A 22,729-nucleotide genomic window follows, 5' to 3' on the forward strand; every position below is an offset into this window, starting at 1 on the left:
ACATACTGGTTTAATGTATTTTTCTTGTCAAAATATCAGTGCACCGTCTGCAGAGTACAAGCAAGCTGAGATAGAATCATAATTGCTTGCTGATCGCTTCATTGTTTGTTTTAGACTTATCACTTTATTCGCAGATGTTCTCCCATTTTTCATAAAGATATGTATCTGTTTGCCTGATTTAACAATACAAGAGGTCGTAGATTTTGCAGAAAAATATGTCAACACATCTTCTGCACCCAAAAGAAACCATTAAGAGGTGAAAATAACTCCATTTGTCTCTGCTTGCATTTTGCAAGTTTCCCAGTAGCGTAATAAAGAAATGACCAGTTTCTCTCTGTATCTTTATTTCATTTTAGAGGGTATGACTTCTTTCCGCTGAGGCCTATGAGTGTTGTTATTCACACCATTATGTTTCTATCTGTTGTTTAGGTTGGCATTTGAGCAGGACGTAGAGCATGGCAATACAGATGGTCTGGGTGACTGCCAAAGTAAGCAAAGCTTTTACTCACTGTTCAGCTTGTCTCAGAGAATCTTTCTCACTTTCCAAAATCACCATTACCTGCCCAGAGCTCTACTGGTAGCAAAGAAACACATAACAATAGCAGCATCCACACTTAAAGTAACCAGTACAAGAAAAGCATTTGTGTGTCTGTTTACAGAAAACAATTACCATTTTGGCTTATACAAACAGTGGCACTTGTCTTAATGTCAGTTGTGTTCTGGGACAAATCCAGCATTAAAGGATATTAATTATAGCAGATATATAATTGTATAGTACTGTATCCTCATTGCTGTTATAAACTCAAGGGTGGGTGAAGGGCTTGATTGATTTATGTGTGATCTTGCATGCAGGGTCTCAGCTGTGCAATGCAAAATGAACATTTGTTGTTTACAAATGTTGGGTGAGATTGTGACTCGGTCTGTTTTCCCATACATGACAGTGAGAGCTCCTTTGCTCTCTTTTCTCAGACCTTGAGTCCCAGCCCACAGGGGTAAGCAAGGCTACCCTCCCTGGAACAGCAGTGACTTGAGGAGGAGTGAGGAGTGTCTATTGCCTTGTCTCCACTACCTACTCACTGGCCAACACAGCTGAGACAGCATGTAGTGGGAGGCAGTAATTTGCAACTGGATGGCCAGAGGTAACCCCTCAGCAGTAAGGGTCAGCATAGAGGGAAGTGCAGCTCCTGGAGAGACAAGTGCTGACTTGGGATGCTTCTGGGGCAGTGCAGTGACCCATCATCATTTTTATGGGCTGCGTCATGTGCCAAAAGTTCTTTTAGATTAAGCATATTTAAGTTTAGACTTTAGGAAAATATAATTTTGCACATAATAAGCCAAACCCTTTATTATTTGTGCATCTAAAACTCTAGGGATGAAATCTAGACTCCACATAGATCAGTGGGCATTTTGACCTTGATAGTAATGGTGTCAGGAATTCATTCTTGTTGCCTACATCCAGGGGCGGCCCGAGGCAGGCTGCCGGCACCCCAGGCAGAATGCGTGATTGGCGCCCCTACCTCCACAGCCCTCAATGGCGTGATGTCATCATTGGGCGCCCTGTTTAACACGGCGCCCTAGGCAACGGCTGAATTGGCCTATACGCATTGGCTGCTTCTGCCTACATCGTTGGGCTTGTTTATGTTATGGAGTTCTTTTCTGATTTTCTTGATTTATGCACATTTACTAACGGGGACAATGTAGGCAATGAGTTTGAATGAACACTAATCACTAGTGGCCATAGTATGATCATATGAGTTTACCACGAGCACCTAAAGTATTCACATTGAAGTACAAAGCACTGTGGTCAAGTAAGGTGCTAGTCAACATAATGAGCATGGGCTCAGAAAATGTGGCCTTTTGGACTGTACATGTGAAGTGATTTTTTTAAAATAACCCTTTAAATCTGCCTCTATGTGCTAATTCCATGAGGGACATTTTAAAACCCATGCCAAAAATCCTTTTAATAACTACTCCCATGGCATGGCTTTACACAAAATATTTATTTCAAAATTTGTTCAGCAGTGCTTACGGATACATTGAGCTTCATTTGACATACTTAACATACCTTAATATCCTTAAAGAGCCTAAGCTCTTTTAATTAGAGAGAGATTTAATACACAAATACCACATATAACTTTACAAGGTAAATTTCTAGTGTGGCAAGAGTGCAGGATTTCACCCCATCATTCCCAGCAGTGGAATTCTGAAGCACAATCCCTGTATGACATTTTGGAAAATATGCCTCTTTGTACCTTGGAAATTCAGAGTGAAAGCTGTCACTCAGTCCTTAAAGAGTCTGGCTCTCAGGGACTGCAGCACGTCACATGCAGTGAAACCTTATGTGCTGATTGGAGACCCCAGAAATACCTCGGGCTGCATTCAAGACAGCCATCATTCTTATTCTTGCCTATGTTGGATTAATTCAGAACCTGGACATTATTTTAAACCCATGAAACCATGAACCCAATTCTTCACAAAACAATTTCCACTGCTGCCTGTGGCCACAATAAGACTGCTGGAGCTGAGGAGTTAATGTAGAGTGAGCCAACACTTATGGAATAAATAACAATGAAGCATGTTGACTGAAGGCCAGAATGTGCTTGACTCCTGCATAGGCACACTGCAGAGAATGCCAGGACCTCTTTCTCTTTATACAGCCATTTCTTATTGCAGACACTCTGGTTGGGAGAGCTTGGGATTTAATCTTTTGGAACAGATGTACTTAGATTTTCAGAAGGCCTTTGACAAGTTTCCTCACCAAAGGCTCTTAAGCAAAGTAGGTTGTCATAGGGGAAAAGGGGGAAGGTACTTTCAGCGATTGGTTAAAAGATAGGAAACAAAGGATAGGAATAAATAAGTTTTTCACAATGGAAATTTACAAATAGCGGTGTCTCCCAGGGGTCTGTATTGGGATGAACACTACTCAACTTATTCATAAAGGAGCTGAAAAAAGAGGTAAACAATGAGGTGGCAAAATTTGGAGATGCTACAAAATTATTGAAGGTTGTTAAGTCCAAATCAGACTGCAAAGAGCTTCAAAGGGATCTCACAAAACTAGCTGACTGGGCAACAAAATGGCAGATAAAATTCAATGTTGGTAAATGCAAAGTAATGCTCATTGGGGAAAACAAAATCCCAACTATACATATAAAATGATGGGGTCTAAAAATTAGCTCTTACCACTCAAGAAAGATCTTGGTGTCATTGTGGATAGTTTTCTGAAAATATTCACTCAATGTGCAAACATTTAAAAAATGTTAGGAATCATGAAAAAAGGGATATAGAATAAGACAAAAAACTATCATATTGTCTCTATATATCCATGGTATGCTCCCATCTTGAAAACTATGTGTATATGTGGTTGCCCCAGCTCAAAAAAGGTATATTGTAATTGGAAAAGATTCAGAAAAGGGCAACAAAAATGACTAGGGGTATGGAATGGCTTCTATACAAGGAGAGATTAATAAGATTGGGTGTTTTCAGTGTGGAAAAGAGATGAGTAAAGGGAGATATAATAGAGGTCTATAAAATCATGACTAGTATGGAGAAAGTATATAAAGAAGTGAGATTTACTCCTCATAACACAAGAACCAGGGGTCACCAAAAGATAGGTTTAAAACAAACAAAAGAAAATATTTCTTAATACAATGTGCACTCAGTCTGTAGTGCTCTTTGCCAGAAGTTGTTGGGAGGCCAAAACTATAACAGAATCCCGAAAAGAACTAGATGAATTCATGGAGGATAGATCCATCGATGGCTATTAGACAGGATGGTCTTCCTAGCCACTGTTTGCTAGAAGGTGGGATTGAATGACCAGGGATAGCTCACTTGAGGATTATCTGTTCCTTTTATCACCTCTGGGGCACCTGACATTGGTTACTGATAGAAGACAGGATACTCAGCTAGATGATCCAGTATGGCTATTCTTATGTTCTTATGTATGTTCTCATCTTACTCCCACATCAGTCTTGACTCATGGGTGAGGAGGACAGGGTACACTGAAATCTGGGTTACTAGAAAGCTTTAATACACATTCCTGCAGTGCTTCCCATGGCATCTCTCTCAGGACAGTATTTAAATGGCCCTTATTTTGTATGGGCTCAGTCTCACTTTTCTTAAAGTCTTTGTGAGTTTTTGTCATTACCTGCAATGTCAGCAGGATCAAGCCTTTTTTTATATTTACTCTGTAAAAAGTTGTAGTTGAAACAGAGAATTCCATAGCATCCTTCGCCACATACCACTGTTCCATGGACATAGAGATACCAACGGCTATCTCACTCTAGGTTTAGTCCTCCGTAAAATATCAAATACCTCCAAAACTCAGCTTGAGACATGGAAAAGTCAGAGTAGGGATTTCTCCAAATTTCTCCATAAGCAAACACTGAATGACTTGAACACAATCAGACAGCCATCACTTGCAGAGTTTAAAGTATGCATAAGTTGAGGCTTTAACTATTTAAATGTTTGATAACTAATGGTCTGTGAGGTAACTGTCCCTCCTTGGGACCTTTTTCTACTGCAATGATTATAAGAAATGGCTCAAATAGGTTGAAAGGCAGTGGGGTGATATTTGAGGTCAATTAACTATAAAATAAGGATGAGAAATTATTCAGAATCAAGCTATGTGCTCTGGGGACTTGATCCTACAAAGAGAGTCGTGCAGTGGCTGGGGTCTGCTTGCACTGTTGTCTCTAAAGGAGTGAGGCTTTAGTGTGTAAGTTCCTTGGGGCAGATCCTGTGTCATCTTCTATGTTTGTGTAGCATAGCCCAGTTGATTTTCATTGGGACCTATGGGTACAACCACAGTACATTAAATAACAGACACACAAGAGGTTTTGTTAGTAGCAAATACTTAGTATGTCTGAGAAACAATGATTTTTACCTCTTGTTTTTGTTTTTCTTTCAGATTCCTTTGTAGCACTGAATGGTAAGGAAGTTCTTAGTCACATCATTACCTATCTGTTTTGCTCAATTTTGGAGGGCTTATCTTACTAATCTTTTAAATATTGTCATGCCTTGATTTTTTAAAATGCTTTTTCTTAATTTATTTATTTTTCATAGCTATTTCAACTCCTTCACCAGCTCATGAAATATCTTACAACACAGTGTATGGTTAGTTTATTGATATTTTTTAAAAAGTCTCCCTCAGATCCTTGTGTTAGCTAGTAAATGCCATTCCCCAGTAGAAATTGTCTTTTTTGTTTTATTGGGCCTGATTCACTAATTTTAGGATTATTTGTTCTTTTTCACATACAATTTTATGACTTCCCCCAAAAATTACTTAATTGAGCTAAAATAATTTATGGCCAGTGTTAGTGGCAGTCCAACTGTGGAGCTTTTAACCAAGCTCACCCAAGCATGTTTCACCAGAACACCAAGAAAGAGTAAATGTTGTCTATTTACTAAGGAAAAGAAGGCAGGAAAATAGGTCCATTTAGTCAAGTATCCTGTCACTGTCATCATACAGTACGAGATGCTGTAGGGAAAGGAGCAACAAACCGTGCTTCAGGCAGTTATGGAGTAGCCTAGTCATAAGGAAAATTACATTACAAGCCTCACTAGTTAGAATTTGGCTCATGCCCTGAAACATGAAGGTTTCAGTTGCTTCCAAACTTTTGGGTCGTCTTATTCCTGTTGCTGCTTTCCTTCTCCCAAACTTCCTGGTGCTTCCACATCCCAGCAAGCCATCTACAGGCAAATGGCATCACACAGAAAGTTCTGATTTTCAGAGCCAAAGTATTAGTTATTGTTTCTGTAATTGGTTGGATCACAAAATCTCCTTGAGGTTGTCCCCTAGTGCGCTGATCAAACAACTGATGCCAGCCTTCCTGCCCTTGGGGGCAAGACACTCTGATCTTCCCTAGCCAAGGCACAGAGTTGGGATTACTCTTCCTCCCCCCAACAGAGCAACACAGACAGTGAACTAGCTCTGCTCTGGGAGAGCTTTGTTATAAGGGCTCAAAACCCAGGAACACAGACCTTCCAAACCTCAAATAAATCTGTGTTATCCTGTGTAAAAGTTTTACACAGCAAACGCTCATAAGGTCAGCTGCCTTTCTCAGTGAAACAGAGCTCTGCACCGTTGTTGTTCCTAACTCCCCCCCCCCCCCAAAACAGTTATTTACACTAGGCTTGCTAATAAACAAAAGTGTTTTTATCAAGTACAGGCAGTCCCCAGGTTACGTACAAGATAGGGACTATAGGTTTGTTCTTAAGTTGAATTTGTATGTAAGTCGGAACTGGCTCCAGATTCAGCTGCTGCCACTGAAACTGACCAGGGGCTGACTACAGGAAGCCGGAGGCAGAGTTGCTCTGCCCCCGGCTTCCTGGAATCAGCCTGATCAGTTTCAACAGCTGCTGAATCTGGAGCCTGGGACAGAACAGCTGGGGCGCTGCCCGGTAGGTTCCCACAGGACCAACCCGGCAGCACCCAGCTGCTCTACCCGAGGCGTCCCTCAACAAAAGCCTGGTCTGCTGGGGGGGGAGGCGGGGCGCACTAGCTGCGTCCCCTCCCCCCCAGCAGACCAGGGAGACCCGAGCAAAGCCGCACAGGTGGAGGGACCCCGCTGCCCGTGCGGCTTTGCTCCTGTCTCCCTGGGATGCTGGGGGGAGTTCCCCCCCCAGCACACCAGGGAGATCCGAGCAAAGCCGCACAGGTGGAGGGACCCCGCCGCCCGTGTGGCTTTGCTCCTTTGCCCCCGAGCAAAGCCGCACAGGCGGCGGGGGTCCCGCTGCCTGGGCGGCTTAGCTCCCGGGCAAATGAGCAAAGCTGCCCAGGTGGCGGCTTTGCTCGGGTGTCCCTGGTCTGCTGGGGGGGGGGGTCCAGCATCTTTGCTGGACCCCCCCAGCAGACCAGGGGGACAGGAGCAAAGCCACCCAGGGGGCAGGGGTCCTGCTGCCTGGGCGGCTTTGCTCCCGGGCAAACGAGCAAACCCGCCCAGGCGGCAGCTTTGCTTGGGTGTCCCTGGTCTGCTGGGGGGGGTCCAGCGGCTTTGCTGGACCCCTCCAACAGACCAGGGAGACCAGGAGAAGCTTTTCTCGCCCTGGAGGACACGAGCAGCGACCCGCCCCCCGTGAGCTCCGGGGCGAGAAAAGCCCCGTTCGCAAGTGCGGATCCGACATAAGTCAGATCCGCGTAAGTCGGGGACTGCCTGTATAACAAATAGGATTTAAGTGATTGCAAATGAAAACAGACAGCTCAAAGTAAGTTACTACATTTCAATAAACAATGCCAGCTAGTTCTAATCCATGAAGAAACTTGTTACATGGAAATTCTTACCCTAAACAGCTGTTCTTATCTCAGGTAAAAAATGTCAAGGCAGACTTGATCTTTACTCTGGCCTGGGTATACAGAAGGGATCTCAAACTCCCAGTCCGCAGGCCATCCCTGGCCAGAGCAGTTGCAAATCTGGCCTGCGAGTGGAAGGAGGGCTATTGATTTCCATTTCCCAAACCCTACTCCTTCCCCTCACCGCCTATTCTTCTTCCCCCGCCCTATGGCACCCCATCCCACAGGGCGTGTCTTTAAGGATTACCCAGGGGAGCAGCGGTCAAACTCCCTCTCCCCCTCCAGGGTGGCAGGAGCCATGGGGAAGCAAATCTGTGTGCCTGCCAAGTGTGCTCCACTTCCTCGCGGCTCTCCTTATTTATGGCAGCGTAAGTGAGAAGATAGTCAAGCCCTTAATCTTTGTATTCTTGGCATCAGGGTACTCCTGAATTTGGCATATGGGGCAGCCTCACATGATCATCTATAATCAAGTGATAAAGTGGAAAGCCCACATAAATGACTCTTCATTCATGCACATTCATTTTGCCATACCCATGAAGAAGGTCACTCTGTGAAAGTCAGATACATATGAACTAAAAGCCACATATTTCAATGAAAGGCTAGGACTCTTACCTGACAGCAAGCTTTCCCCTCTGCAAAATTGTATGCAAGTAAATTCTTTTTTAACCATCAATTTTTAGTGAATTGGGCCCTTATTTTACCCCTCCTAGCTACATTCCTTTCCCCGTTGTAGTATTGATTTAGCTTTTTCCTCTAATTGTCTAATTAGGTTGCTACAGTTGTTAATAGTATAGTGTGTGGAACATCTTAATCTCTGGAGTCTTTAACACCTTCCACATATTAGAGCAGCTATTAAATCCACATTGCATCCCTGACTTTGTGTTCAAGCTAAAAAGTTCATCTTTGTTGCATAAGAACATGGTAAGAATAAACTGTAGTTATAGAAGTACAGTTCTTCTGACTCATCAGCAGTGCTCACAGACACTAACCATATTACCGCTTCCAACTTCCTCAATGTGCACTACTCTAGTTACATCTGATTGCTTGTTCTTGCTGTATTATTGTGATTACAGACTTGCAAACGAAAAGCTTCACAAATTAATCACTAAATCACTTTTTTTTCCAAACAGCATGCGTCCTGAAACATCTGCTTTCAAAATCAGAGCTTTAGGAGTACTATAAATCCATAGTTATTCAAATGGGGGTAGTTTAAAACAACAACACAATCCTAATGAGGTAGTAACTGTAGACATTTTAAAACATAAGCCATGTTAAAATAGAGCTATTGGGCCTGGTTCCTATTTATGATAAGCCATTTTACATTGTTGTAGTTATGTACCAGGGTTTTTAAGTGGGTGTGAATATAACTTAAGGCCATTTTATGCAGACAGAGTGGTATAAAGTAGCCTTAGTATACTTGAGAGAAAGTCATGTTATGTAACATTGCATATGAGAAGCATTGCTGAGGAACAATAATCACTATGGGCAAAAGTCACTCCTGCACTGTGAGGCAGCACTAAGCCTATGCAGCATTTGTAACCCTTATTTACATTGCTTAAGCAGCACATATGCCTAAGCAGTGCACCATCATAAATCTGAATTTCACAAGGGAGTGATGGTGTCAACACTCATAGGGCACAGTGAGCCTACCAAGGGGAACAAACTCTGTGTCCAGCAGTGTTTTCAGGATCTAGCCTGACCCCAAATGGGAAAGATTTCTATTTCTAATCTGCTGCTGCCCCACACTCAGGTAAATCAGATGTAAGCAAGTGCACCTCAGTTACATATAGAAAGTCAAATCTCAATGTGTTTGAGAGAATAGATTGATTTCTTACATTTGTGTGAAACATTTCTCTACCTAAATGCCATCTGGTACACATTAATATCATCATATATCCATAGCTTTCCATTACCAAGGAGTTCTCCATGCATTTGTAGCATATGGGTCAGGAAATCTTTTCATAAAGAATGTGTCCCTTAGGCATATCTTTCCCCTATATTACTGTATGAAGCAATGTTTTTTTCTTTAACTATACTTATTGCATTACCATAAAATTTCCCCTTGAACACAGCTAAATTGAAAGTGTCTGCATGGAGATGGAGGACACAAAATACATATCAAATGCAGGTATAAATTATGCCTGCTATTTGACAGTGTTTTCTCTTAATTCCTTATTAAGCTAGAACTAACTGCTTTCTTATGTTGAGTGTAGCATTATATGTAGGGCTGATCAAATATTGTACAGTATTGCAGTTGGTGAATGTGTGTCAAGTTGTAGTTTGGAGCCTTATGAATACTGGCAGTGGTTTTGTATTTAGGGAAAAGAAGGCAGAGAAAGCCCATAACTTCCACTTTCTAAGGGTGCATCTACAATGCACCATTTTTCTGGAATAACAGCCATTATTTCAGAAAAACAATACTAACGTCCACACTGCAATTGCGTTATTTCAACAGAAAGTCAAAATAACGGACGTTTTTTTCTAATGGCAGTAAACCTCATTCCATGAGGAATAAGCCCTATTCTGAAAAAGCTTTTTCGGAATAGGGCGAGTGTAGATGTTTCAGTGCTGCTATGTCAAAATAGCTCTTCACCAGGGCCATTCTAAAGTTATTCCTCCCCAGTGCCTCCAAGTCGAAATAGTGCATCCACATTAGGGGAGCCTGCCCCAGACTAATTTTGAGGCTTCCCTGTAATGTGGATGCTCTATTTCGAAATAAGTTTTTCCGGAAGATGTATTCTGGAAAAACTTTTTTGAAAGAAGCTTGCAGTGTAGATGTACCCTAAATTGTTTCTGTCCTGTTGCTTCTGTTATTTCTTTGGGATGAGCACAGGAGTTGATAGGCATAAGTAAGAACAGTAGAAAAGCCGTACAGCTACAGTATATTCCTATTTCAGGAAGTCACATGTTTTCAGTAACTGGATCTGTACTAGTCCCTTTAGAAAAGAGGCTTTTGGAATTCCTGGAGATAACAGTTACATGGATTCTAAACCGAATTTGCTAACAGTATTTCTAGCAATGCTCTTGGTTTTTCAGAGGTCTTTAGACATGTATAACCACTTGGCTTCTCTTTATTGAAGCAAAATTTAAAAAATGCTCTATTTAAACAAAATGCAGCCTCTAATTTGCAGTACTTTAGAAAGACTGATAATGGAACCACACTTCCTGTCATGCTAGATTAAAGAATAATACAGTACCCTTGTCAGTATCATCCTTCAGCCTGGGGTACAGAGCTAAATTAATCTTGTTAATGATTAGCTGTAGCATCTCAAGATTGGATCCATGGTAAAAACACTGGAGCTGACCTCCTTTCCTGAAAATTGTATCAGTTATATACAGGAGACAGCTTCATGCATGGCTTGTGTTAAATACTGTTCAAAGTGCTGCCACATGTAAATCTGTGTGATGACTCAAAAGACCTCCTCAAAAGTATATGGACGCACAAAAGCATTTTCTTTTTCTCTACAATAATTCAGTAGTGAAACTCTAAATCGGGGGTGGATCTGGCTTACAGAGGCCCTGCTGCTCCCCCACCTCCAATCAGTTTGGACGGGAAGAGGAGAGGAGTACGCAAAGTTTCCCCCGCTCTGTCAAGGCCTAGAGATGGAAGAGCGTGCGAAGTTTCCTCCGCCCTGCCCCCACCCTATGAGGAGCTTGCAGCACTAAAGTGCCAGGCGCTCCTGGCAGGGTGGAAGACGACTTTGCACGCTCCCCTATCCCCAGGCCCTCATTGGCCTGAGGGCGGGGGAGTGTGTAAAGCCTCCTCCTGCCCTGCCAGGAGCGTGTGGCACTTTTAAGCACTGTGCAGGGCGGGGCCAGAGTGAAGGAAACTTCACACGCTCCCCTGCCCCCAGACCCTGATTGGCTTGTGCATCTAAGGGAAAAAGAGGTGGTGGGTGGGGGTGGCGGGTACACAAAGGCACTCCCCCACGCCTAGACCAATCATGAGGGGGGGAATCCAGACGTATCCCAGCCATGCCCTTTCCACTTGAGGCCCCGCCCCTTCCGGTGCAGCCCAGACCCACTTCAGAAATTTTTGAAGTGGCTCCCCAGCAAAAAATTATTGCCCATCCCTGCTCTAAATCATAGCAGCAACTTAATAAAAGTTTCTGCCTTTTCACTGAGTTCATTTGCAACTCAGTCTTGTGAAGTGGTATAAGGACCATTGAACGCACAGAGATCAGTTCAATACCATGGCACTTTCCCCAGCTAAAGTCCACTTCATGAGAAAACTGCCTTGTGCCTGGCTGACATGCCTCCTGAACATGTTAGTTAATCTGAACTATGTCAAAGGTGATTGCCACAACCTCTATAGTTAAAAACAGCAATAATGATTGCAGAATTGTTATAAAACTCCATGGAAAAAAACCTATAAACCTTAAGAGTATGTCTCCTGCAGTGCATGCTAAATTGCAACAGCCTCCATAGAAAACACAAAGTGGTTTGCAGTCAAATAAACAGCTTGGAAAAAAAACCCTTTTCTTAAGCCGGAACTAATTAAGGCTTGAAGGGGCCTGGATTGATTAAAAAAACTAGCATTCTACACTAAGGCAGTTGGCAGACAAATCTCACCTGGACCTTGCTGTGGTGGCCACTGCAGTCAGTAGATCATCGTCATGAGACAAGGGTATTGACTTTTGTGATCCTGATCTAGATCAGGTGAATAGAGCCAGGACCTAATAAGCTGGTGCTTGACAGCTATCCTTATACTCCGAGGCTACGTCTACATTGGCAAGATTTTGCACTAATACTTTTAACGTAAGAGTTTTTGCATTAAAAGTATTTGCACAAGAGAGCGTCTACACTGGCATGTGCTTTTGCGCAAAAGCATCTGTGCCAGTGTAGATGCTCTCTTGCACAAGAAAGCCCTGATGGCCATTTTAGCCATTGGGCTTTCTTGCGCAAGAAATTCATGTTGCCTGTCTACACTGGCCTCTTGCGCAAGAACAGTTGCGCAAGATGGCTTTTTCCTGAGTGGGAGCGTCATAGTTCTTTCTCAAGAAGCCCTGATTTCTTACATTAGAACGTCAGCGTTCTTGTGCAAGAACTCCCCGCCAGTGTAGACAGGTGGCAAGTTTTTCCACTGTGCAAAATCTTGCCAATGTAGACACAGCCCTAGAATAGGGACCCCTTTTCTTCACACTAATACATCCATTTGGCTGTAAACCACTCCAAAGCATTAAAACAGTCTTAAGCCATTCCCAGAGCTTGTGGCTTTTCAAAACATCAGTGCTATCATGGGAACATTGTCGGGCCCGGACTCTCTCCTGCCCCTGAGAGCATGAGACGGGAATCAGTTGACTTCTCTTTGCCACAGTTAATGTAATTCTCCTTAAGAATGTCTATATGAAACTTTGTCCAGTTTTACTTTCAGTTGGTTTTAAAAATCAATTAAATTAAGCCAGTCCAAAACTGTGTGGACATGCTTAATTCAGTGTAAACCAGGTTTATCTTGGTTTAGCTCAATGCCTTACAGACTTAAGCTGGCTGGACTAAAATTGTAGAAAGAGTGAACCAAGCCATGTTTTGCACGAGAGATGTTAAATACTATGTAACTGACTAATCAAGTAGTCGCGTCGATACGGCACCTCTGCCTTTGAACTTGAAAGGCGAAAGCGCTGCATGGAGCCCAAGCTCAGCAGGGAACTCCCGCGCTGACCTTAGGGTCCATGCGGCGCTGCCACTTTGAAACGCTGTGGGGAGCCCAGCATCAGGCTTCTGCAGCATTTCAAGGTGGCAGCACCCCGTGGAGCCCAGGGTCAGCTGGGGATTCCCCCGCTGACCCCAGGCTCTGTGCGGCTCTGCTGCTTTGAAATGCCACGGGGAGCCTGGTGTCAGGCTCCTCGCAGCATTTCAAAGTGGCAGCACTGCATGGAGCCCGGGGTCTGGCCCCAGGCTCCACATGGGACTTCCGCTTTGACGTACCTCTTTCTTTCCTCTCTCCCCTTCCTGCTTCTTTCTGATAGAGGCATCAAGGGGGGAAGCAACTAATCAACTAGTCGTTCACATCCCTATTTTGCACCAGTTCAAACCAAAACCTTTAGGTAAACCAGTGAAACTTTGATTATAACCAAGGCCCATGTCTCCCACTGACATAGGTACACACATGCCCACTCTAATTAGTTTCTCACAACACTAACAAATTCATAATCTGTATTTCCTTTGGGCAGTGTTGAAAAATGCTTTTAAAGGGTTGCTTGGTCTCAGGAAACCCTTCCAGCATTCATGAAACGTGCTGATTATTTTATGCTCCTAAGTGTGAGACAGCATAGTGAGTGACTAATGTTGTGGTGTCTTCCCTAACTGTATTTGCAATGTAAAAACAGGCCATGCCAGTTCACTAGTTCCAAGCACCACCACTTCTGACTCTCCGGCTCAAGAGGGTTATGATACTAGGGGACGTATGCTGGATTGGAAGGATCCGGTTGGCTCATCTGAAAACACAGATCCATATGCAGCAGTCTCATCCCATAATCACCAAGACAAGAAGGGTAAGGCCTTGGAAATTAATCCATGTGGTGGAGGGGGAGGACGGGGTGACTACAGTGTAACTACTTCCAGCTGGATCACAGTATCATGCAATAAAGCTCCTTCACTATAATTAAAAGCTTATCAAAAAGGCAGAAACAAAACAGCTAGTCTAGGATTTAGTTCTCAATAGTCACTGACTAAAGAACCCACACAAAACAAATGTAAACAAAGCTTTGGAAGTGGGGCTTTAACCTTGTGTAAGCTTCATGAGTTAATGATGGACCACTTCTACTGCTTTACAATACCATTAACACTCCGAGCTACAGTTTTTCCATCTGAGGGCTGGAAAGTGTTCAGCATACTGAAATTAATTTAGCCTCATGCCCCTGTAAGTTAGATAGGGAAACTGAGAGACATGGAAATGTATTGGATAAGTTTATGAAGGTATATATGCATTGAAAGATGCAAAGAGATGCCAGATTGAATTTTCAAGAGCACTTATGGCTAGATCCGGAAAGGGACTTTGGGCACTAGGCACTTTGCCAAATAGTAGAATCCACAGCTCTGAGGTAGGTGCCCAGGTTTCTTATACAATGCATAGGAAGTGATAGGCAACTAAGAAGGGGATTTTCAGAAACCAATAAGCTGAGTGGAGAGTTGCCTAATCTAGTCAACAGGAAATGCTGAGAAGGAATGGAACTTGGGCCTTGCCATTCAAGGTTGGGCAGCTAACTCTGGACCAGAGGAAACCACTTATCTCCACTTAGGATTGCAGGGAAACACTCTCTTGAAGTTAGAAACCTCAGCCAGACTCATTCTTCTCTCATGGAAAAAACAGAGAAAGAACCCCACACAGATTTATAGCAATAGCCTAATGATTAGGGCACACACCAAGGTCCGATTCATAGTCCCTGCTTCAAATCAGGCAGAGTGTGAATCTGAAAACAAATCACCTGCATCACCTGTGAGCAGTGCCTGGGTATCCTAGAACACTCTAATTAACCAGCCTGCCCCAAATATTCTTGATTGGGTTGCACCCAGCTGTCATTTATGTGAGGCTTGATCCAGGAGGCATGATCTGAGAATGCCCTTAGGTTGGATAGATAAGGGAACACCTCACTTTTCATCCCCATGGCTCACCATGGACTGGGACACCACTTCCCACAGTGCCCATTGGCTGGGAACGGTGATCCGTGGCCAACAATCACCTGTGGCTGTGAAGGAAAATATAGCAAGAAGGTGGGCACTAGAAGGTAACCCTGGCAGACTGGATCTAGCCCATGGACCAGTATTTGCCCACCCCTGGTCAAATATCAAAGTGTGGATTTACTCTGAAGTGGACCCCTTGATAAATGGCATAGTAATCCTCCTTGAGCCTGCAAGCTTCTCCTACTTTGTTGCTGGGCCCTTTGATTTATTGTAAAAGCAATTAGCTCTTGCTATGGTAACAGCTGCAGGAATGTTTGCTTTTCTGTCTGTCATGTACTTACAGAAAGGAAAACAAAATGACTCAATGATAATGCATGATTTACCTGTAATCCTTAATTCCTCTGGTCAATAAGTCTGGCACACTGTAAATGGCAGATAAGTAATTGGTTTGTTTTTGTTCATCTATCTTTTGATAATACACACGAATCTGAGCAAGTATTTCTGTTCCTTCCCACTACACCACCCTCAAAAGAAAGGGTTGGCTGCCGCCTCCTCCCATCCACTTAAATAGATGTATTTACCCTTAAGTAGGCCTGCATCTGTAATTTGGAAAGACAGATCCTGGGGGTTAGCCAGCCTCTCAGCTGGTGGACATTGTTGTAGCTCTAGCAATATCTATGGAGATTTAATGAATTACACCAGTGGAGTATTTGGTCATAAATATGCCAAGAATGCAAAGGTTTATTTTAGTTTTAATGCCATTTGTTATGTGTGGTTCTTTGCTTCATAACTGTTTTGTACAGCGGTGCTCTTAATGGACAGATGGCTACATCTTAAAGGCATTTTATTTGCCGGGCACAAGCAGCTTTCAGAAGAGCACACAGTGGAAATATTATTAAAAATGTATTGTATTTTTGGATTTTAAGACTTTTGGTTCAAGTTACTGAATGAAGAGGTTGCTTGCTCTGTGAGTGATGGTTACCAAAAAATCTTATTAGCACTAGACAAGCTCATTTAAATAATATGCATTCATTGGGGCTTAATTATGAATATTGACAAAGCTGGAAGTAGTCTACATACAAACAATGGTGGCAGAGGTGACTGCATGGTTGTTTACCATTACCATGTACTTGTGTGCTGTTACTCCTTGCTTTGCCCAGTCAGACCCTGGTTGGTTCCAAAATTACTTTTGATTCAATATTTTTAAAGGGCAAAGGAATGAGTTGTTATGCGATATTAAACTGATCAAGGTTAAGCTCAATATTCTTTTATAAATTTTTTTCGTTTTCACTTTCACTGTGGACATTTTTCCCTTTACTTGTTTACAAAAAACCCCCTGCAAAATCTCTTTATGTTTTTAAACATTTTCCCTTTGTTTTGCAAAGTGCTGTGTGGTGTTCTTTAGTGGTTGTGTTTATTCTTTTAGAAGGTGCTTTCTTTCTTTTCCTGCACTCAGAAACAACTTCGCTCTAATTCTACTGAAACCACTTGCTACTTTATTTTCTGTGACATTGATGCCTTGATGATGTCACATCCATATGCTCAGCTTTTAATTCAGCACAGGCATGTTGGGGAATATCTGCGGAGGTGCAACGAGGGGGTTCTTTAAATGCGTTGACTCATGGGAATGTGACATTTGTGTGCCACAGCTTTGGTAACTAAATATACTCTGGAATTGTTGTTTCTGAGATACCTCACATTTCTTGCCAAAATGAAAATGTGTAATGCACTTCATAGTGTAGGAGCAATTTGTTGCTATCTCATTGGCCTTTTCATTTAGGCCACTGAATAATCTGTTGTTGATATTGCAGAATGAAAAATCAATTGCAATTGGCAAACTCGGCCATTTTTTTGTTTGTTTTCCCAGGCTTCTCCAAAAAGAACACATTTCCAGAGTGTGCTTTTGTTTTTTCTTGCTGTGTTTTAATTTAATTCTTTGTGTTTCTCACCTCTGTCAAAATGGTAGCTCCTCACCTTCCTGTCTAACCTTTCCTTCTGCTGCCATTGTATTTAGCCTCCCTCCCATTAGTAATAAAACCAAGCTCCTTGTGTGGAATGTTCCAAGGCTTTACCCTGTACTCTTTGAATAGTACGACAGTGCTGTATATATGTATGGTCCTACTAACAAAATGGTGAGTAGATACATAAATCTACTAGCAGGTATAAATGAAGAAAATGAAGTCATTTTCTTCAAGCATAACTGACCTTGCCCTTCATTATCCCTACTGGCCATTGTCTACTGTCTTCTGTCCTTGCTGCCTTTCTTTAGAAATGCCTGATCTCTTTCAAGTCCTGAATTCATTAATGCACAACAGCCAACCTCTTGGTTTTCTCTCTCACTTGCTAGATGGCTGGAGCCTGCCCTCTTATCCACTGTGTTTGAAAATTAGATGCAGCCATAGTTTTCGCTTTCTTGGGTTTTTCCACAGTTTTTATTATGCCTAATTCAAGCAACAGAGGGGTTGGCTGTGTACTCCACTGGAAGATAAAAGTCCAGGAGGTTGTTTTTAGCAGTTTTAATATGTCTTTTGCATGGTTAGGTGACCCTTTACACCCTTCCTTTCTTTTTTTCAGTTTCTTCAACACAATAATATATAGCAGATTCAAAATAAGACGTGAGGTGTACAAATGACAAAAGTAGCCAGTGAATTAATTAGAATGTCAGGGATGCAAATGTCAATATTATGTAATGGAACCTCCTTTTTCTCAGCTTCTTTTAATAATATGTGCAACTCTGGCCCTGTCACAATTTCTGTGCACCAGTGTGAAGCAATCAGCTAAGGTAGTGTCTACACTGACAACGGAACAACAAAAGTTTTGTTGTTCAGAAGTGTTAAACACATGCCCTGAAATACACACGTTTTTTGAGGAGTAACATTAGTTCGAACCAAGGGCTTTGGTTCGAACTAACGTGTCCCAGCGCGCACTTCCTGGTTCCAATCAGCTGTGATTCAAACTAGCGTGCCAGGTGAGATCTTGCTAATGAAGCACGAGATATTTAAATCCCCACTTCATTAGCTATTTTGCTACACTACATTTGCATCCCTAGTCCAAACTAGGGAGCAAATGTAGACGTACCCTTAGATACTATCATAATAGAGGATTAAGAGGGTAGAAATCCATCTTTGATTTTAATGGTTATTTACCAAAGTCTTGTTCACATTGAATTGAAATAAAAACAATAACAGCCTACAATAAAGATGGGAAGCACCATTTCATTTTGCATAATTTGAAGCTAATGGCACTGTATCCCTTCATGGCATGAGCAAATTTGTCCCAGAGAGTACATTTAAGTTTGCTCTATTTTTACATTAATTGATTTTGATTTATTCAAGATACGGAAGGATTCAAAGCATATTTACAGATGCACTCTAGGGGAAATTCATTATGATCCTGCTGCCATTTTGTAATAGCTCAAATTGATTCTGTGTAGCACAGAATTTGTGCAGATCATCCTTTGAGTTCCATGTTATCTGTTCAATCTCCAAGGGCAACAAAATTGCCTGTAACCAATCATAGTCATGGGAATGTGCAAAGGGACTGCCCCTTACTAAGTTTAATGAAAGAAGTAGTTGTATGCACAGTCAGTTCCAGGCCAGGAAAGAGGCAAGTACCCAAGATGCATAGATGTCTGGAGTAAGTTATACCTGTCTTCATTATCCCAGATCAAAACCAAACTATTGTCCATACAATATAAAGAGGCGGGTCAGCTGTATCAATTTCACAACATTTATAAGTACTAAGTACAGAACTTAGATTCTGGAAAAGCAGTGAAAATACAGTCATTGCTGAATCTTTGATTTGTTACTCTGCTGGTGGAAATCTATTGCCTGCAATTCAGTTAAAACAGAAATAATAAAACTGTGTAACAGAGTGGAGAATCGGTCCTGACACTCTGGGTATCTCCATTGCTTTTCTAGTTCTAGCAGTAGTTTGTGGGGATAGGTTTGAAAGTTAGTGGTAATCCAGATAATACCATATTTCATACTGGAGTTTCAGTTAAGTAACTTGAGATGGTGCAGTGTATAGTCTATTTAAACCTTTTATGTATTCCATATAGAGTAAAACATTCACATTTCAATTAAAGTAGAGGAATCTATTCCTAACAAAACCCAACAGATTTCTTTTACTTAAAAATGTTCTCAGATGAATTAGCATTAAATTGTTATAAATGTACTTGTTTATAAAAGGAATAGAATTCATGTTTGTTTTTAAAGGTAATTTCTTACAATGTTTGTGGAGACAATCAAATGCTTCTCTGGAATAGTCTTAATAAGTGACTCATCTGAGGGAATTGGATAGTTAGGGATTTGGCAATGGTATTCAGAGCTTTTCACCTCTAGGGCTATGTCTACACTTGCAGCTTCTTGTGTGAGAAATATGCAAATGAGGCTAAGCGTGTAATAGGGCCAAGCCTCATTTACATACCTAATGAGCCACCATTTTTGCAGAAGAGGCTCTTGCGCCAGAAGGAGCTGTCTACACTGCCCCTTCTTGTGCAAGAAAAACCCTCTTGCGCAATGCCGCTACGCCAATCATTTTCAGGAATAACGGCATTGTGCAAAAGGGTTTTTCTTGCACAAGAAAGGGCAGTGTAGACAGCTCCTTCTGGCGCAAGAGCCTCTTCTGCAAAAATAGTGGCTCATTAGGTATGCAAATGAGGCTCAGCAATATTCCACGCTTAGCCTCATTTGCATATTTCTCACGCAAGAAGCTGCACATGTAGACATAGCCTAGGACTACAGTTTGACTGCAGACCAGGTCAGCATTAACAATATAATCGAATTAATAGTCTCAGTGCAATTCCTAATGGATAGGTATCCTCATTGCAAAAGCCACCACCCTAATGGGCAGTCACAGCAAAAAGATTGCCAGCTAATTATCCTGATGTTTTGAGAAGTGGTCCTTATGGCTCAGTTTTAGGCATGTTTGCAGAGTGGTGTGGAGATGCTATTACTGATGACACCTCCTGGTGTATCACCTCCAAAGCTATGCAATGTAACTTTTTCTCCTGATGCATCTTTCATTTCAAATCTAACCTGGACCAAAACATATTAGAATAAAATAGGCAGTAATAATTAATAACAAGGCACAGAAATTAAGGGGTATAGGTGAGAGTGGAAATGAAACCTTTTCAGCTGAAAATGGAAATTAAATGGGAAATTGGTGTAACAGTGAGATGCAGGAAGGCAGTTCCAGACAAACTGTCTTAAGACTTTATTTCAGTAACACTTTCGTAATACTGTATATGACAGACAGTAAAAAAAAGGGGCAAGAGAGAAGTCTACTTGGCAAGGTAAATGGAGAGATCCATGGATAAGTTTTAAAAGAAAGAGCGAGGAGGTCATGTAATGCAAGGTAGCAGTTTAGTAGCATCTGTTATCAGCTCCAGGCTGAATCTTTTCTAGAACTTTATTTGAATCACAAAACAATTGACTCCCCAACTGATTCAGTCAAAAAGCTTTCTAACCAATATGTGTAAAGAGAGAAGGCAAAACTCACAGTGCTAAAAGATGGGAGAAGATCAAGAAAACAGCTGAGAGGAGAGAGCCATGCTTTCTGCAAAATGCAGCTAAGATCACACATGGGATTGCCTTATACTTGACCACAGTAATTAATTTTAAATCAAAACAGCTCTACAATTCTTCTTAGACCAATTAGCTGGCAGGGTGGATGGATTTCATAATTAGCTAGCAGCTGAGGAACCATCAGTAACAGTGTATGAATCAGTTCAAATAGCAACAGAAACCTATCAGCCTACTCTGAGGATAAAGATGAAGATACTCAATACAGAAGCTGCCAACTTAACATTTGACTTCTGAGTCTCCCTGGAAGAATGGAAAATCCTGTTCCAAAATGGTTGCTGGGGGTTTTTTTTTTGTTTTGTTTTTAAATCAGAAAGAACATCCAACCTGCTCGATATACAAGTAAAAAGGGTATATGTTAAAAACAAAGCTCATCAGGTGTCAAAAGTGGAGTCAGGAGACATATTCACCCCCAGCCTGTAATTATCCACTTACATAGCTTTAAAAGCCTGCAATCCATCAAAGCTACATTTGACAACTGACAAGCTCTATTTTTAGTGTTTTCCCTTTTTATTGTAGATCTAGTAACTTGGGTGTCCATTCAGAAAAAAAGCTCTTTGAATTAGAGTTTTCTGCTCTTTCAAGGAGTAAGAAATAAAGATTTCACTCCACCAGGGAACAACTGCTATTGCCACAGGACTTTTCCCCATTTTTGTAGCAAAAGAGGCTGCATCCAATTCAGCAAGAATCAGGGTATCAGATATACTTCCTTATGGACAACATTCAGCAGCTGCCCTCTCCTATAGGGGCGACTGCATGGTGGAGCACAAAGGGTTTGACTTTCTGATTCCTGCAGCCTGTTCTACACTAATCCTAAAATATTTTCAGACTGTGAATGGCTGTAAAATGCATTATCCAGTTGTGGTCCCACACAGTCATCACAATATCTGAAAATAGAACAGTTGGAGGCAGTGATGTAAGTGATGGCTACACCATCTCTATGATAATTACAGTGGCTTTATGCTAATTAGGGTAGTTATTAGGCCCCACAAATAGGTCAAGTTTCCAAGAGAGAATTTAGCCTTTTCAACTTAAAAACCATGAAAAGGCTCTGAAATTCGAAGACACTTTAGAGCAAATAACATAACTCTAAAAAAGAGTCTTATAGCATCTTTTTGCGTTAAATTAATGCCAGTGTATAATTAAAATGGCAATACTCTGTTAAAGTTATTTGAATAATTCATAGTTCTTATAAGTTATATAGTATGTGCTTAGATTCAATGATTATATTAATTAATAGGGAACATCTTCTGTAATAATTTGCCACCTAAGTGTTGATTGAGAGCAGCCTGCAATTTCCAGTTAGCTTATAGATTATTTGCTAATTGCAAGATCCCGTATGAAATACCACTTCCATTCTTTGTATGTGGATAAACTTTCCCTGACTATTTTCAATATCCTTTCTCTGGTGATATTCCCAGCTATTGATCCTTATACTGGATGAGGATTGTAAAAAAAGAGAGTTTTAGATACTTCTTTCACTCAAGGGTATATCTTAGTTGACTGATTAATGACTGACACACTTAATTATGCTAGTTTAAGTAGCATAATTCAGATTTTTCCCTGGTTTATTTTATTTAATATTAAATGCAGGAAGCCAAATGCATTGCACGTGAAACATAATCTCTCCTACAAATGTCCTTGATATAGCAAGATACTTCAGGCTGCAGGGACTGAACATGATTTTCCCTGCAATTGTTCCTGATGGGTATCAGGGGTGGCTGTGGCATTGAATGGCACAACTGAGAGCCAAGAGACTATCTGTCGTGTGCACTCAAAGCCCCTCTCTCCCCGCCCCTCCACCAATGGAGGAGAAGAAAGAAGCGACAACTTAACTGAACTGCAGTAGGGTGAGGAGCCTGTGCAGTTTAATTTAGCCATCCTGTGATTATGCATTATAATTATTATATTATTTAGAAATGTAATCTAATCTGTTTACAATAGATTAACCATCCACTAGCTCACCCATTGTATGTAGTAGAGATTATTTATCCAAGAATACCTTTGCTACAGCCATGACACAAAATACAGCCTCCCACCACAACTCTCCTCTGGTCATTAAAATGCTGTATTTGGACTATTAAAAGCATTAACCACCTAATAAAATGTAAGTTCTCTGCTCAATTGAAGCAATACATCAAAATATCTTTCTAGATAATAAAGCAGATCCTCAACTATTATAATCACAAGAAAGTTAAAGATGGATGGAATTAAGTACTTGCTACATCCTGGCAAC

The 22,729-nt window shown here is 41.6% G+C and overlaps 1 protein-coding gene across 5 annotated transcripts in view; it reads left to right on the top strand.

Annotated features, from left to right (window-relative positions):
- Positions 1-22,729, top strand: part of SEMA6A (semaphorin 6A) — a 164,223-nt gene that overhangs the window by 119,607 nt on the left and 21,887 nt on the right. For 3 of the 5 annotated variants that reach the window (XM_006134487.4, XM_075931971.2, XM_089779291.1), the window contains exons 16-19: positions 430-488; positions 4,907-4,927; positions 5,062-5,112; positions 13,615-13,779. In XM_006134487.4, the coding sequence (XP_006134549.1) occupies positions 430-488; positions 4,907-4,927; positions 5,062-5,112; positions 13,615-13,779 (296 nt within the window). The remainder of the gene's footprint in view (positions 1-429; positions 489-4,906; positions 4,928-5,061; positions 5,113-13,614; positions 13,780-22,729) is intronic. The other 2 variants (XM_006134488.4, XM_006134489.4) reach the window with 2 other exon arrangements.

This window comes from Pelodiscus sinensis, chromosome 6 (genome assembly GCF_052426305.1).
Source record: "Pelodiscus sinensis isolate ZL-2025 chromosome 6, ASM5242630v1, whole genome shotgun sequence".
NCBI classification, from domain to species: Eukaryota; Metazoa; Chordata; order Testudines; family Trionychidae; genus Pelodiscus; species Pelodiscus sinensis.